The following is a 17,512-nucleotide window of genomic DNA, read 5'->3' as shown; positions in this document are numbered from 1 at the left end:
AACTTCTACTTAGTGATGAAGAACTTCATTCTCAATGCTTATCCAGTCTTTCCCTTCTTTGGACTGTCCACAGGACTCTGCATTCCCATTCCTTCATTGATCTCTTAGCAATAATCATGTTTCTAGGACACTGTAATGAAGTAGCTCTATCTCTGTAGACTAGCAGGACAGGTAGTTAATTGCAGGTTACCATAAGCAACATTTTTACTTTCGTCCGAGAAAAAAGGAATTACCTGGGGCATTGGTAATTCCACATCCAGTTTCTGCAGTAATTCCTCATTTGCCCCTGGTTTTCTTCCTATAGATTTCACCTAGTTAGAGCAGATGGTATTTCGAGGAGGAAACTACCTTTTTAAATTGTATTGGTCCTGGGAACAGGAGTACCAGAGCCATGTGAATTAAAGGGGTTTCCTAATGAGGCTCATAATAGATGAAGGTTTCACATTTCTCTACAGTGCTGTGTTATTGAAATTTTCGTTAGGCTCTATTTGTTATTATTCTCAGCAAAAATTAGATGCATGCAGTAAATCTTTGTAATGGTACGCAATGCCTAAAAGAATGCATTGAAATGAGGCAAGTGACAGTTGAAGAACATGGCACAGAAGCTAAACTCCAATTCCTGAAGCATGAGACTGGCAACTTAACCATTAATGAAGCAAGCAACTATACATGCTGCAACCAAGTTCCCTATTCCTGAGTTTTTAAAAGGTTTTGGTGTAATACTGCATGCAGCGTTCACAAAGCCAAACATAAAAATGGTATCTGTATAGTGCCCCGATGCTTACGGTATTAGGCCTGTCCTGGATGAAATACCTAAAGATATAAACGGCTTCCATAAGGTCGACAAGGCATCCACTGTTTACTCAAATTATATTCTTAAAGTAAAAAGTTAGGAAGTATTTACTAATATATATCGGATAATGTACCCCCTGTTGTATATTATAGACATATTACAAGTCACCCAAAAAATTCCATGAATATACAGAGGAATGAGGCCGAATTTTGTTCTTATAATACGTGGTCCCACCATCACCGTTTCTACAAACCGCTTAAATCTTTTGTTTCTCACTCTTTCATGTTCACTGCAGGCACACAGAATAGAAGTAGAATCTGTAGTTTGAAATTAAGCTCACCAAAAAGCAGTTATAAGAATCGCAGAAAATATTAGATTCGGATGAATGCTAATCAGATCCATAAATGCTGTGATTCAAGACTGTGCAGAAGTATGCAGAGTTTCTATCTTTCGGGTAATGAACTACAGAATGGAAAAAATAAACAAGTTGAAATAAATATTTACTTTCTACTGATCAGTTATTCATTTTAGAAATACATATGATAAGAATCAAAAGCCAGATCTTGCTTTCCTTGTTTAAAGTGCAGTAATTATGCACTGTGACCTCCCTTTCGTACTGGCTGCTAGCAGTTGGCATCCTGATGCAGACATTAACTGTAATAGTACAGTTGAACAGCTATGACTAGAGACGTCACAATTCAACACTAATAAGTAAATTAGAGACAGGCTAATATACATGGATTGCAGGCTCCCATGTATTATGTTACAATGTATGTTTACACCAGGGGTGGTTTCTTTTTTAGGGCTGAGGTGCTGTGCCCCTCTGAAATGCCTAAACATTCATACAAAAAAATATTAAATAGATCGATTTATTTAGAGATACAGTGTATCTCTAAACAAATTGATGCATTTAAGTCTGGGCTGTCTGTCCCAGGCTGCCTGCCCCCCCTTGCTTTGACACACAAGACGGAAGCCAGGCAGTAAATCAACTTTCCACACTGTGATGCACGACGCAAGGCTGACTGCTCTAAAGCCCTTTATTTCCTTTGTGGTCTATAGCAGTATTCACTAAGGGCCAGTGATGCTTTTAGCGTTATGATTTTGGGCATCAGAGTCTGCATCCCTGTGTAAGGGCAGCGAGCTGTCATTAACAGGCATAGAGATCTCACCCTTTCCCCATTTGTCACTTAGTAGGAGTGGATTCGAGAATGTGTGATTTAGTGCCTTTCTTCGGTAATGGTCAGTGTTGTAATGCTAACCTTGGGTTATTTTTATTGTACTGAGACTCCTTGTCACGCTAACCTCCCTCATGTGACACCCCAGGCCCTGGCTGCAGATCACTATTGCTGTATTTATTCCTTGTGAAACTGTTCCAAAAGATGAGCAGGGTTCATGCTCCCTTGCAAAATAGATCCAAATATCTGAGTCAAGTGCAAGGGAGAAATACGTGCTTACAGTAAAGGCAGTTATCTGCTGTATGGCATTAAAACTGGCTCAATCTTCATGCCCTTAACATTAATGCCACAAACATGGATTGATATGCAAACAATGAATGTTAAAATATGTGTTAGTGTGTCAGTCTTTTAGTTCCTCTTATTTCATGTTTTACTTAATGCTGCATTCCCTAAGAGAGATAGCTGTTTCATCATGATGTGTTTCTGTGCATTGTATTACTCTTGCATAGTGCATACTTTGTCTTGTGCCAGGTGTTTCTGAGGGGCTTTGATTGAGTGTGTTGGTGCTGAGGCTGAAGGCAAAGCAAAGTGCCTGACAGTGGGTTGGTCTCTCTGCAGAGCACACAGAACAATGGTCATGTATTCCAGTTGCAAATGAAGTTCAGTGTAAATGTGTGTGAAGGGATGCGTAGAGGTCAAAATAGTTAGAAGGCAAAAATAAAATGAGATACAGTGCTTAAATGGAAATGAGTGCAGTGTATGTTTGGGGTGGTAAAATGAGGGAAATGCAAGGGAGTGCAATCAGGGAGAGGGGAATGAGGGTACTGAAGAGAAAAGAGGGGAGGTTGAAAATGTGCAGAGGGATGCGATGTGAAGACAAAAAGGGCATACATATCTAACGTAAAGCACACATAACTGAAGGCCATACTCCTTCCATAGGCCTCAATAATATTTAATTCACAGTCTCACTCTTTCAGAATTGAAAAATGTCCAATGTTAAATATTTATAACTAATTTTTGGTGTTACTCATTTATCTTAAACAGCTAACAACCATTGGCAAGCAAGTTGTACTGATAGGTTTTGGTGTATGTCAGTTGTGTTATGTATCTGGATGCAATAACATCTCAGAGAGAAACCAAAATACAGGCCGGGTGGCACACTAGGGGAATCACAGAAATGTATTTTACATGTTCCCTTTTAGGGAGCCCCCACCACTAAAAGATCTGTCTGTGCATTTTTCTGTATAATTTATTGCAGCCAGCAGTTGTGGGTGCTTCCTGGTGCCTGGTTAGATCATATACGTCCAAAGTTGATGCTGCATGCAGTGCAAGACACTGGACAAGCACACACTTTAAAGGACATGAAATTGTTGCACTGTACAATTTTAATGAGTTTAGTATTTCAAGACTATACATTCCCACTGCTTTATAAATCTTGCTTTCTCACTGAATTCATTTGCTTTTGCGAGCGCGCCTTGTCCCTAGTAAGTAAACTTACAAGGGGAGGCGTACAGGTCGATTAATCTTTTGGATCGCATAGAGTATCCTAGCTAAGTGGTGTACGAAAGTACCATCTTGCCTGGCATGTTACCCCCATATTTCACTGTATATATGTTGTTTTAGTTGTATGTGTCACTGGGACCCTGCCAGCCAGGGCCCCAGTGCTCATAAGTGTGCCCTGTATGTGTTCCCTGTGTGATGACTAACTGTCCCACTGAGGCTCTATGCTCTCTCTTTGCTTTCCAAATTTTCACCAACAGGCTTGTGACCAATTTCACCAATTCACATTGGCATACTGGAACACCCTTATAATTCCCTAGTATATGGTACTGAGGTACCAAGGGTATTGGGGTTCCAGGAGATCCCTATGGGCTGCAGCATTTCTTTTGCCACCCACAGGGAGCTCTGACAATTCTTACACAGGCCTACCACTGCAGCCTGAGTGAAATAACATCCACGTTATTTCACAGCCATTCACCACTGCACTTAAGTAACTTATAAGTCACCTATATGTCTAACCTTTACCTGGTAAAGGTTGGGTGCTAAGTTACTTAGTGTGTGGGCACCCTGGCACTAGCCAAGGTGCCCCCACATCGTTCAGGGCAAATTCCCCGGACTTTGTGAGTGCGGGGACACCATTACACGCGTGCACTATACATAGGTCACTACCTATGTATAGCGAGCGTCACAATGGTAACTCCAAACATGGCCATGTAACATGTCTAAGATCATGGAATTGTCTCCCCAATGCCATTTTGGCATTGGGGAGACAATTCCATGATCCCTCAGGTCTCTAGCACAGAACCCGGGTACTGCCAAACTGCCTTTCCTGGGGTTTCACTACAGCTGCTGCTGCTGCCAACCCCTCAGATAGGTTTCTGCCCTCCTGGGGTCCAGCCAGGCTTGGCCCAGGAACGCAGAACAAAGGACTTCCTCAGAGAGAGGGTGTTACACCCTCTCCCTTTGGAAAAAGGTGTCAGGGCTGGGGAGGAGTAGCCTCCCCCAGCCTCTGGAAATGCTTTGATGGGCACAGATGGTGCCCATCTCTGCATAAGCCAGTCTACACCGGTTCAAGGATCCCGCAGCCCTGCTCTGGCACGAAACTGGACAAAGGAAAGGGGAGTGACCACTCCCCTGAACTGCACCTCCCAGGGGAGGTGCCCAGATCTCCTCCAGTGTGCTCCAGACCTCTGCCATCTTGGAAACAGAGGTGCTGCTGGCACACTGGACTGCTCTGAGTGGCCAGTGCCAGCAGGTGACGTCAGAGACTCCTTCTGATAGGCTCTTACCTGTGTTGCTAGCCTATCCTCCTTCCTAGGTAGCCAAACCTCCTTTTCTGGCTATTTAGGGTCTCTGCTTTGGGGAATTCTTTAGATAACGAATGCAAGAGCTCATCAGAGTTCCTCTGCATCTCTCTCTTCACCTTCTGCCAAGGAATCGACCGCTGACTGCTCTGGACGCCTGCAAAACCGCAACAAAGTAGCAAAGACGACTACTGCAACCTTGTATTGCTGATCCGGCCGCCTTCTCGACTGTTTTCCTGGTGGTGCATGCTGTGGGGGTAGTCTGCCTCCTCTCTGCACTAGAAGCTCCGAAGAAATCTCCCGTGGGTTGACAGAATCTTCCCCCTGCAACCGCAGGCAACAAAAGACTGCATCACCGGTCCTCTGGGTTCCCTCTCAGCACGACGAGCGTGGTCCCTGGAACTCAGCAACTCTGTCCAAGTGACTCCCACAGTCCAGTGACTCTTCAGTCCAAGTTTGGTGGAGGTAAGTCCTTGCCTCCCCACACTAGACTGCATTGCTGGGTACCGCATGATTTGCAGCTGCTCCAGCTCCTGTGCACTCTTCCAGGATTTCCTGTGTGCACAGCCAAGCCTGGGTCCCCGACACTCTAACCTGCAGTGCACAACCTCCTGAGTTGTCCTCCGGCGTTGTGGGATCTTCTTTTGTGACTTCGAGTGAGCTCCGGTTCACTCCTCTTCGTAGTGCCTGTTCCAGCACTTCTGGGGGTGCTGCCTGCTTCTGAGAGGGCTCCTTGTCTTGCTGGATACCCCCTCTGTTTCCTCACGCAATTAGCGACATCCTGGTCCCTCCCGGGCCACAGCAGCATCCAAAAACCCTAACCGCAACCCTTGCAGCTAACAAGGCTTGTTTGTGGTCTTTCTGCGTGGGAACACCTCTGCAAGCTTCTTCACGACATGGGACATCCATCCTCCAAAGGGGAAGTTCCTAGTCCTCTTCGTTCTTGAAGAATCCACAGCTTCTACCATCTGGTGGCAGCTTCTTTGCATCCTCAGCTGGCATTTCCTGGGCATCTGCCCAATCTCGACTTTGTCGCGACACTTGGACTTGGTCCCCTTGTTCCACAGGTAATCTCATCCAGAAATCCACCTTTGTTGCATTGCTGGTGTTGGTCTTCCTTGCAGAATTCCCCTATCACGACTTCTGTGCTCTCTGGGGATCTTAGGTGAACTTTACACCTACTTTTCAGGGTCTTGGGGTGGGCTATTTTTCTAACCCTCACTGTTTTCTTACAGTCCCAGTGACCCTCTACAAGCTCACATAGGTTTGGGGTCCATTCGTGGTTTGCATTCCACTTTTGGAGTATATGGTTTGTGTTGCCCCTATACCTATGTGCTCTCATTGCAATCTATTGTGATTGCTTTTTATTGCTATTACTGCATATTTTTGGTATTGTGTACATATATCTTGTGTATATTTGCTATCCTCATACTGAGGGTACTCACTGAGATACTTTTGGCATATTGTCATAAAAATAAAGTACCTTTATTTTTAGTATATCTGTGTATTGTGTTTTCTTATGATATTGTGCATATGACACCAGTGGTCTAGTAGGAGCTTTGCATGTCTCCTAGTTCAGCCTAAGCTGCTCTGCTAAGCTACCCTTTTCTATCAGCCTAAGCTGCTAGACACCTCTTCTACACTAATAAGGGATACCTGGACCTGGTGCAGAGTGTAAGTACCCCTTGGTACTCACTACAAACCAGGCCAGCCTCCTACCAGTGGTGACCAGATAAACATCAACAACAATTACAACCGATCATATAATGCCATAGAACCTGAACAAATAAGAAATTACCATCACTCTCAAGAAGGTTAATTGATTTTATTCCCTATTAGTTACAAATCTAATTAAAACCTTTATTTCAAGAATCCATAGTTAATCAACTTTATTAGCATCATGAGCAATAATTCATCAAGATTTTATTTATAATCAAAACAACATCAATCTATGTTGGCAAATTCTAAATCATTGAATAATTCAGCAATGCGAGTCAGTTAGTCAAAGTCACCATTAAGTCACCCTTGTCAGCCTACCTATCTCAGATTAGCATCAGCATGTGGGTCTTCATGCAAAAAACAATTTAGTCAAAAATCAATAATTTGGAAAAATCTAACTAAGAGAGAAAAACATTCGAAGCAGCGCTGTTGGTACCTAGAAGGGAAAAGCACACATTAGTCAGTCAATATTTATAGCTACCTATCCAAGATAGATCAGCAATGAATCAGTCTCCGTCTGCAGGTCATCAGTAAGGCTCGGGCTCACAGGGAGCAAGCCCAAATTTCAGCACTTCGGACATCACCTTTCGCCACCCACTCTCATTTCCCTTCTTGTGTCATTACTTTTTATTAGGGTCTCTCAGTCCGACCCACAAATAGCTAATTGGTCAACCTTATCAGGGGTTATGACTCTAACCAATAGTTTTTGTTTACCACTTGTTTGCGTTGGTTCAAGCATCAACTTCCATTAATATGATTGGTCCCTCCGTCGATGAGAAAATCATCCGGCTCTTCAGGTAACAAAATTGTTGCCCACAGTCTCTTAGTCAGTGCTTCTATTGTTCAAATCCTGGGAAAGTACATTTAGCCTACTCTACACATAATTGTATCAATTTGTTCTGATCGTCTCCTGTCCGCTGGTACATTGCAGAAAATTCTAGCAGAGCTCATTTGAACTCTGCAGTTCAAGGTCCTTTTCTCCACTTCCAGTCCTCGGAATCTCATTGCGTCTCCACGTTTAAGCAAGCAAGGCTCAGCACCAACCAGGCCTCTAGTTCAGCTAAGTTAAGGATATGAAGCATCATAAAGCATAGGTTATATAATCAGTTATGACATATTAATACATAATTCTTATAATTTCACATTATTTTAGTACTGTTAACACAGATGATGACCACTCCCTGTGGGCACATTTTGCACATTACACGTTATTTTCAATTATTAGTTTCAATTGTCATTATTTCTCATTAGTATGTATACGCAAATCATTAGAATATTCTCATATTAGCATATCTGCTCCAACACTTTCAAATGCACCATTTGTCAATCTTTTTTTATTTTTTTCTTGGGAGAAGGACTCACCTCGGACCTCATGTTTGTCCATTAAGCTTGCTCGCTTCACTTGCTATATAAAAGTCATACCCAATTTTTACACCCCACCACTTTTAGATGTCACCAGCTGCCACTGGTTTATACTGTATATTTTATTGTATTTGTTGTATGGTTATTGTGTCTGTCCATTCATGAATAACAGTAAAATGCATATAATCAAGCTGTAGATAAAAATTGAAGAATATATGCACTGCCTACTAACATTTTTCATGAACTACACAAAGTATGTATTTTGGAAACTTAGAACATAATTTGCAAAATATGGACAGTGACGTTCTAAAATCTTGTCCTTATTACAAGTGACTTCTTCTGAGAGTTTGCTATAGTGAAGAGGCCTGTCATTTGTCCCACCTCGTGGAAAGAGCCACGCATATAAAAATTCTACACAATCTAATTTCTGTCGCAACACTAATTACAGAGCTTTATGTGTTCCATTTGTTTTCTGGTGACTGCAGTTCACATTAATCTGTGCAATATTTTAACCTATGCATGATTTATTTTCCTATCTGTCTACTAATATTGCTCTTACGTCAGCCTTACGTGTTTCGATGCAATACCCAAAGCCACTATTAAAGGCCACATAGTTGAAGATCAAGCCTGCTCAGTAACTTCTGTAATTTAATTGTATCATAATATTGAAGGATTATTATTATTAGTTCACTGCACATAAAACTTAAACAGGCTATCAAATAGTGACACACTTTGTCAGAGTGATTTACAGTGGACAAAGTAAACGCGAATTACCCGGATTTGTTTTACTGTGCTCGAATATGTCAATTAGTGCCCTGCAGTCGCTGGTGTAAATGCTGCGATGTCTTCGACAGCAAAAATCTATGAAACGTGTATTTGGTGACCACGTGCTCACTTTTCTGTTATCTTTTTAGGTTCCAGAACCTGCTTTGGTCAAGGAAGGCCTTTGTGAACAGTGTCAGAATCTACAACCACAGCCACGTCTACATGCCAGCATTCTCGATGAAAGGGTGCACCGAGCCTTCCCTGCGGGTCTACTACAGCCTGGCAGATGTCGGTGCCAACCAGTCAGTGTTGTTTGCCAACCCGGACTTTCTGAGCAGCATTAGCAAGTTCTGGAAGAACAAGGGGATCCACGGGAAACGTCTTTCTACAGGACTTTTCCTTGTTAGTAGCGCGTTGGGCCTATGCGAGGAAGTAACGATTTATGGCTTCTGGCCTTTTTCGATTGACTTGCTTGGGAAATCTATCAGTCATCATTATTATGACAACAGGCTACCCGATACCGGGTTCCATGCCATGCCAGAAGAGTTTCTGCAGCTCTGGTTTCTGCATAAAAGTGGTGTTTTGCGAATGCAGTTGGAGCAATGTGAGGACCCAGGAGTGTGAAAATCCATCCCCGCCTCAAGGGGGTGCTGTGATGGACATCTCTGTTTCTCCTCAATGGAAAAATACTAACTGCGAAATAGTTTACATGGATCTGCACGGACTTGGAAAACATGTCCTTTCCGAAAGGAAGGCAGGTGCAGAAGCCGCGCTGGACTCTAGCTAATGTTTTCTAAGCCAAGAAAAAATGCTCAGCATGATTTTGTGAAAAGGAAGAAAGAACAGAACAAATTTGCGCTTTTCAGAATTGCTTTCCGTTTTACTAGTACAGGATTAAAAGGGCATTATTGGGTGGGGCTTAGTGAAAATGGAAAGTGGAATAAGGGGATAAGTTCGTAAAGTGACTTTTGTTTACAGTGCCAAACACTTCTCGACATTTTGATCTGCACTGGCAGCTCTACAGTTTTCTGATTTGGAATGCTCCTCTCCACAGGCCATTCTGTAGCTCTGCAACTACAGAACTGAATGTACTCTTAATTTTAAGAACAAAGATATTATTTCGCTGGAATTCGAACAAAGAAATTATTTTACTGGAAGTCCACATTACATATGCAATATTATTTTTTAGATAGCAGTTTCATCACAAAAAGACCAAAATGTCTCATATTAATTTATATGCTGGACGCTTACAATTCATTTTGTTCTTCCATGGATCCACATTATGTCAATTTATTGCCTTATATATTCCATTTTGCGCTCTTTCCTTCTCATCACTATGGGGCCATGACAAGTGGCTAGAATCTTAAACGAAGTCATTAAACCACTAGATAGCACATACCTCTCTTCAAACTCGATCCTCCTAATCTGCGATATTGGCCCCAAGTGAAAAAGTTATAGTGGTCCAATGATGGTTATTCTACTCTGCAGCAATATTATTTACAATAGTTGAGCCACCCCCTCACCATAAAACCTTATGGCCTAAATCATCATTGCTAGCAGTGCCTAGAAACGTGAACTCTTGTGCCTGTGTTTTAATTCGCGGGTCTTCTCCCAAGTTTTGGAACAGAAGCAAAAAACTGGATAACATGTGTATCCCAGGCATATTTCAGTGTCCACCGTACATGTTCATGTTTTGTTAACCTATATTCACAGACACAGGAAAATATGTAGCTTGAAGGGAGACTGTGAATCATTGTGCCCAATGCCATACCTACTCAACAGTACCTCTTTTCCAATCAGACCACGCAAGGTTATGCTGGAAGAATCATAGAGACGTGCACGCAATTCAGTACTTAACTATGGGTTAATACTCAACATTTTATGTCGTCATTGATTCAAAATTTTGTAGCGCAACTTTTTTTGTGGCAAGTGGCGACTGAACAATTTGCACGTTTCCTGCATTGCAGATTGCATTCCCTTAAACTGGAAGCATGCATTTCTAGAAATATACAGCACGGCATGGGAGATGAAGTGTCAGCATCCACGGAAAAGTGCAGGCATCAGACTTCGGAGAATGTATTTACATCATTGCCCGAATTGTGTGAAACTACTGTCTCTGACGTGTTTGTGTGTATGTGACTTGTTTCTCTTCTTGAAAGGCCATGCCGCCATTTTGAATTCTTTATGATGCAACTTGAATTGAATTCCTTTTGATTTCATGATCAGCTAACAGATCTCGTCAGATCCACACCTTTCGAGGCGCAATAAGCTTTACTGTTAGTTCTTGAAAGATGAGTTACTGATTTTGAATGTTATTTGTATTTCATTTATCAAAATGCCAATATCTCATTTGAGTGAGAATTCTAACCAAAGCTGACTTCAGCCCTGCAGTGATAGGAGTCCTATAACATCCCACCTTCACTTCATTTAGTCATACATCCAGCGCCAATGTAACACCATACATTTTTTTTTTGTTTGAGAATATCCTCCTTACTTGGATTTCCTCTTGGGTTCTTACTGTATGATTTGTGGTTTTCTGAAAACCATTTGCTGTGGTTACATTCCAGCGCCATAAATCTTGATGTTGTCACCGAACATCTAAGCATTTTTAGAATTCCCCATAAATAATATATGTAATTCTGAGCAATACTGTGTATTTACTTTGAGCAATGACAAGATAGTTCCCCATTGATTCAAGATGATGACAGTCAATGAGGAACCAGTGAAGAGGAGTTCACCAAAAACCATGATGTGCTCCCCTAGAATGAACAGGAATTAGTAATCAATGCAAGATTAAGCATACCAGCTTTACAGGATTGCCGCGATTTCACACAAGGCAACACAGCGCCCAGATCTGCTGTGTTGCAAAGGGGAAAGCAGAGTGCCGAGCCCTGTCTACAAAGATCACCCATGGCTGGTGTCATTCCCGAAGCTTGCACACACGCAGGCTGTTGTGCTTCACTCAGTGCCTTGCATCACGGTGCAGAGGTGGGTTTCTGCTACACAAGATGCATTTTGTGCTGAGAGCATAACCTTCTGGTACAAATACTTATGTTTTAAAAAAATGGAGAAGGTTCTGACGCATTGGATTTGTACCGTGCTGCAGTACTTCGGTTTTGCCAGCAAGCCACTCAACTCCCCCTTGAATGTGCCCGCGTCCAGTAGGCATACATTTTGACAGAAAGTCCGGTCAGACTACTTTAGTAGATAAGGTCTCGCATCACAACCTATGGGTGTCTGCCATGATGAGCAACTAGAAATGGCCTGTTGATGTAAAAGAGCGCAAAGTAGATTTGGACAGCATATCCCTTCTGCTGCTTTGCGTCAGGCTAGTTTCTGCTCAGAGCATTGGTAATTATGCTCCCTGGCATTTAAAAATGTAAGATAAGAAAAAGGTACTAGAGTATCATTGACCAAATTTCAGCTGATAAAAATATTGTGTCCTACATATTGTTTACAAAAACATCACCCTTTTAGAGTTAAAGTTACACTTGAAGGGACAATCAATTTTGTAAATGGTATTTTGGAAATTATAGTTGTCAGACAGTATTTTTGTCAACGATATTCTGATAAACTACAAAAATAGGTTTCTTTGCATATTAATAACATAAAAGTTTAGCTTCTAGGAATGCTCCACTGTCAAAACTATGTTTTGCTGGTCTTTAGTAGGTGATCGTTTCGATTTATGTGCATTGTTCATGAAGTTACATATCATCGCTTATGACTAGAAAATTAAATTATGATGGAATGGTATACCATAGTTTTCTTTGTATTTCATTTTTTCAATTAGTAATCTAAATTTTCTCCTTTTTGAAACAGTCAGTTGTTTCCATATCACTCATTTAAGTTAATAGGTGCTAGGCCCGAGAAAGTGAATTTTCAAATGTGGATATACAGAAAGCTCATACAGAGAAGACAGAAAAGACCTGTTTAGTGGAGGTCTTCAAATTGTCAACCAGGCATGAGTGCTGATTGTGATAGCTTTGTAGATGAGGCAGCCAGATATGAAAATAATGTAGGTCAGCAAGAGTAGCCAATGGAATTCCATCAGGCAAGGGGTGATCTTTTCATTATCTTTTCACCAACTATTCACTATACACTGCTACCATATCACCTATACATTCACCCCCATAATTCACTAATAATCATCAATCAACTCTCTGATCACCATCTACTATACTTCAATTCACTGCACCTTCACCATCTGTCATGCATTCATTCACTATCAAACATACATTCACCATTTTTCTATTCACTGCTTGAGACATGACTTTAGGGGCTTGATGCAGTACTCCACGTGATTCATGTGTCTAACTTTATTGTTAATTCAATCATGTCATCTATATTAACCAGAGGATGAATTCATGTAGTCATTTTATTTTAAATTTTCACCAACTCCACAGTAGCATAAAATTAGGTGGGCTTCCTCTCATCAACGAGCCTCTGCTACAAATCATTTGACATGTGCCACTCAGGCAATAAAGTTGCAAGCATATTGTTTGATAGACAAACATTTGTCTCCTCTTGCCTATTTTGTTTATAGTTAGTCACACATTAATTTCCATAGTCTTTAATTCATTAGGGGCATCCCTGGACCCTCCTTCACCCTTAATGAAGTCTGCAAGAGTCTGATTTTTTTGATACTAACTTAAAGGCTTCTATTTTATCGAATATTGCCTTTGACCACGTACAGAGCTCTGCTGCCTTTTAGCTATGTCTGAGCTATAGAAATTCCATATACATACATACACGCACCTTTAAGTAAAGTTACCAATTACCTGCATAGCACTCCTGAGTTACTCATTGATGTCACATCATGTGTAACTTGTGAGGGTGAGCACATCTCATACTTCTCTTCTCTTGTCTTTCATTATGCCTTGGGATGCATGGTTCCTCTGGGATATCTTTTGATCCAACAGTCATTGAGCAAACTGTAATGCCAATTCAATCAAGTAAAATGTATGTATGTATGTATCGAGTATTTATAAAGCTCGTTCCGGCCCAAGGGCATCGAAGCGCTAACTGAGAGAGGCTATGTTCACTAGAAGGGAGACTCCGGATCTTATCGCGGGAAGAGCCAGGTCTTGACCAGTCTTCTAAATGTCAGATAATTGTGTTCTTGCCTTAATTCCAGTGGAAGTGAGTTCCAGACTTTAGCAGCTGCGATAGTGAAAGCTCTGTCGCCCCACTTTGCCTTTTTGGTATGGGGAATTTGAATTCGATAGGCAGTGGCAGATCGTAGCAGTCTTTTAGGTCTGTACCATTGCAGCTTAGTGGTCAGTACCTTAGGCCCAATCCCATGGACGGCCTTGTGAGTAATGCAGAGGGCCACCGGAAGCCAGTGTAGGTTTTTCAGGCACTTCTTGGCGGAGGCCACACGGGGAGTTTCAATAGAAACTTAGCAGCAGTGTTCTGCATCACCTGCGATACTTTATCCAGTCCTCGATACTTTATCCAGGTTGAGCAGAAGCGCATTCCCGTAATCCAATCTGGAAATGACCAGAGCTAGAATAGCAGTAATTCTACAGGATTGTGGAATAAAAGGAAAAACTTTTTTTAATTCCTTCAGAATCCACATGTAGGTTTTGATTATCTGATTAACGTGGGGTTTAATGGATAGTTGATCGTCAAACAGCAACCCTAAGTTCCTGAAGGTAGACCCTGGCACGGGGAGGGTGCCACACTCAATGGGCCACCAAATGGAAGACCAGTATTCCCTCTTGATCCCAAAGCACAGGATCTCAGTTTTTTCGCAGTTCAGTTTTAGCCAATTGGCCTTATCCAGCTGTTCACAGCTGTCATGCAGGTATTAAACCGGGTCGCCACTTCCTCCATGTCTTTGTTAATAGGGATGATAATCTGAGTGTCGTCTGCATAGGAACTTGGGATAAAGCAGAAAGCCAAATGAGTTACTTAAGTGACTATATGATACATTATTTCTTTCAACCTACAAAGTAAAACAAATAGTTACACCTCATCTGTTGAATGACACAAATCATTTGAAAGGACACATAGACAATCATGATTGTTAGAAACTGGGTGTCTAGTTGGTAGAGGTATGCCCCGGTCCAAGCAGGATCCACAGACTTGGCAGGGTAAGTCACAAACACACCCTAAATTAACCTGTGCTCACCCGTGGTAGCTTGGCACAGAGCAGTCAGGCTTAACTTAAGAGAGAATGTATAAAGTATTTGTGCAATACATCAAATAGTAATACACCACAAAAAGACTCCACACCAGGTTAGAAAAATGGATTACATTTTATGAACAAAACAAGACCAAAATGACAAAATATCAATGGGCAGAATTCACTATATGAATTTTCAAAGAATAAACTGAAATGTAGTGCTTCAAAGCATATTGCGCCGACCGGGACTATCTGGTCACGCTAAACCGGGTTAAATCCAAATGTTCAGGCTGACCGCAATGGAGCATGGGTCAGATACAGTCCCAGACAAGTCCTGCTGAAGTTTTACCTTCTCAAGAATTGAACCAAGAGTCCTGTTGAGGGAAAGAAGTTTGCTGGGAGCAAGGAGAGCAAGGAGAGCATTGTTGGTCCCTATGTGCGAATAATCCATCGGACGTTGCAGAGGGGCAGACTGGAGCCTCACGGTCATGAGCGGCAGTGCTTGCTGTATGAAGAAACAAACTTGCAGTGGCTTGCGCTTATTCTTTGGGCACACCAGGCAGTTCTGGTGGGAGTGGGCACATTCACGTTTCCGAACAGCCCAAAAGCTTGATTTTAGGATCCACAAACCACTTCCAAGGGCCCGGACCTGAGAGGGGCCTTTTGAGGGTCAGGAGCTCATTGAAGACAAGTACAGAAGCTGCAGGGAGCCTGTTGTGTCTCTGAGGCTCCGATCAGGAGGCCAGCAGACTAGACCTTGGAGACACTCTGGGGTCTTGGATTCAAGATGAAGGGTTGCAGGTCCAGTTCTCCTTCCCCAGGCAAGAGGGCAACAAACAGCAGGTCAGCTCAGCAAAGCAGGAGCCCAGCAGGATAGCTACTCAACAGAGTTGCAGTCCTTGTAGCAGCACAGGAGTCCTTCTTTTTGGCAGAGTATCTACAGGTCCAAAGTGTACTGTGTTAGTGGGTTCTGACGTCTAGTTCTTTTACCCAGTGGTGCCTTTGAAGTGGGGGAGACTTCAAAGAGAGGCCTTCGAAGTGCACATGGCCACTGCCCTTCCTGCCCTGGCTCCAGACTCGCTACAGGGGGTTATGCAACCCTTTGTGTGGGATCAGGGCACAGGCCATTCAGGTATCAATATTTAGCTCCTCCCTCCCATACTGGCCAGGAGGGCCCATCAGGCAGTGGCTGGCCCATCCCTCACACCTAAGCTCCCTGTGTGTGTGACTGTGTGACTGTGTGACTGTGTGGAGTGAAAGCGCAGGTGACAGCTGTCACCCACCCAGACATGTATTCAGAGATATGCAGAAGGCACCAGATGGTAAACATAAGAAAATGCCAACTTTCTAAAAGTGGCATTTTCAGAATTACAATTTGAAATCCGACTTCGCCATAAGTTCTGATTTTAAATATTGTGATCACAGAGACGCCAAACTTGGGGGTCCCATCTCTTCCCAATTGTAAGTTACACTTTGGCAATCACAATGATATCCTATGGGAGATGCCTTGCAGTAGTGAAAAATGAATGTGAGAGTTTTTCACTATTAGGACATGGAAAAAGGAAAAGTACATGTCCTAGTTTTTAAATACACAACACCCTGCCATTGGACTGTCTAGGGCCTACCTTAGGGGTGACATATGGATCAAAAAAGAAGGTTTGGGCCTAGCAAGCGGGTTAACTTGTCAAGTCGATATGGCAGTTTAAAACTGCACACACTGGATCTGCAATGGTACGCCTGAGTCATGTTTTAAATGGATACTGAAGTGGGTGGCCTAATCAGTGCTCCAGGTCGACCAGTAGCATGTAATTTACTGGCCCTGGGCACACTTTACTAGGGACTTAGAAGTACATGAAATATGCCAATTGTAGATGAGCCAATATTACCATGTTTTAAGCAAAAAGCACGTGCACTTTAGCAGTGGTAAAGTGCTAGAGTCCTATAGCAAACAAAAATGAGGTCAGTAAAAAGGGAGGGGGAAGGCAGAAAGTCAGGTCCAACAATGGTAGAATGTAGAGGTCCAAAAATGGGTCAAGCACAAATATTGTCAGAAACACTTTCAGGAAGTGATCCCAATAATGGAATGGCCATTTTTACAAGGAGCTTGCACCTCTGCTGTATCATTGTTTTTTTCTCAGTGACGGAGCATTTGTTGCTCAATATTTACAAAGTGACACATTCAGTGAAGTGCATCACTTTTCCCTGTCTTGTGTCAGTTTTTACTTGCACAACTACCTGCTGCATCAGGTAACATTATTCATAAGCAAGGTAGGCATTCCCACTTAAAATCCTATGGAGAACTGACACATCCATATATACAAGATTTTGAGAAAGTGATACATCGCTGGCAAATGATGCACAGACTCCAAAATGTGTCAAAAGTCCTGCGCACAGCCAACCCAGGTGTAGAAATGATGCATTGGCACTGGTACATAAGCTGAACATGTCTAAAACATGCTGGCAAGGTGAACTATGCCATGGAGCTGCTCCTACTCCAGCTTGAAGCACTGAGAAGAAAATGGCCACCCCCTCCACCCCACTGAGACAGTGCCGGGAGAGGGGAGCGATATAACAGAAGAGGACTACTCTCATTGACCTCAGGGAGGAGAAGGTAATCACCTACTATAGGCTCAGTAGGGAGTCCATTGTACAGCTCCTCCACCAGATTGCACCAAAGCTGCTGAAAACATCACAGAGGTCCACCAACTTCCCTCTACAGGCCAAGCTGATGGCAGCATTATATATGCTGGCACCACAGTCAGAGTGG

At 42.5% G+C, this 17,512-nt stretch overlaps 1 protein-coding gene across 1 annotated transcript in view; it reads left to right on the top strand.

Moving 5' to 3' along the window:
- Positions 1-12,371, top strand: part of ST8SIA1 (ST8 alpha-N-acetyl-neuraminide alpha-2,8-sialyltransferase 1) — a 404,584-nt gene extending 392,213 nt beyond the window's left edge. Inside the window, exon 5 of the mRNA XM_069228549.1 lies at positions 8,768-12,371. Within this exon, the coding sequence (XP_069084650.1) occupies positions 8,768-9,242 (475 nt within the window). The 3' untranslated portion in view covers positions 9,243-12,371. The remainder of the gene's footprint in view (positions 1-8,767) is intronic.
- The last annotated feature ends 5,141 nt before the right edge of the window (positions 12,372-17,512 follow it).

The sequence above is a fragment of the Pleurodeles waltl genome, chromosome 4_1, assembly GCF_031143425.1.
Source record: "Pleurodeles waltl isolate 20211129_DDA chromosome 4_1, aPleWal1.hap1.20221129, whole genome shotgun sequence".
Classification (NCBI taxonomy): domain Eukaryota; kingdom Metazoa; phylum Chordata; class Amphibia; order Caudata; family Salamandridae; genus Pleurodeles; species Pleurodeles waltl.
The sequence above is the reverse complement of the archived record's forward strand: the minus strand, read 5'-3'. Positions and strand labels throughout refer to the sequence as shown.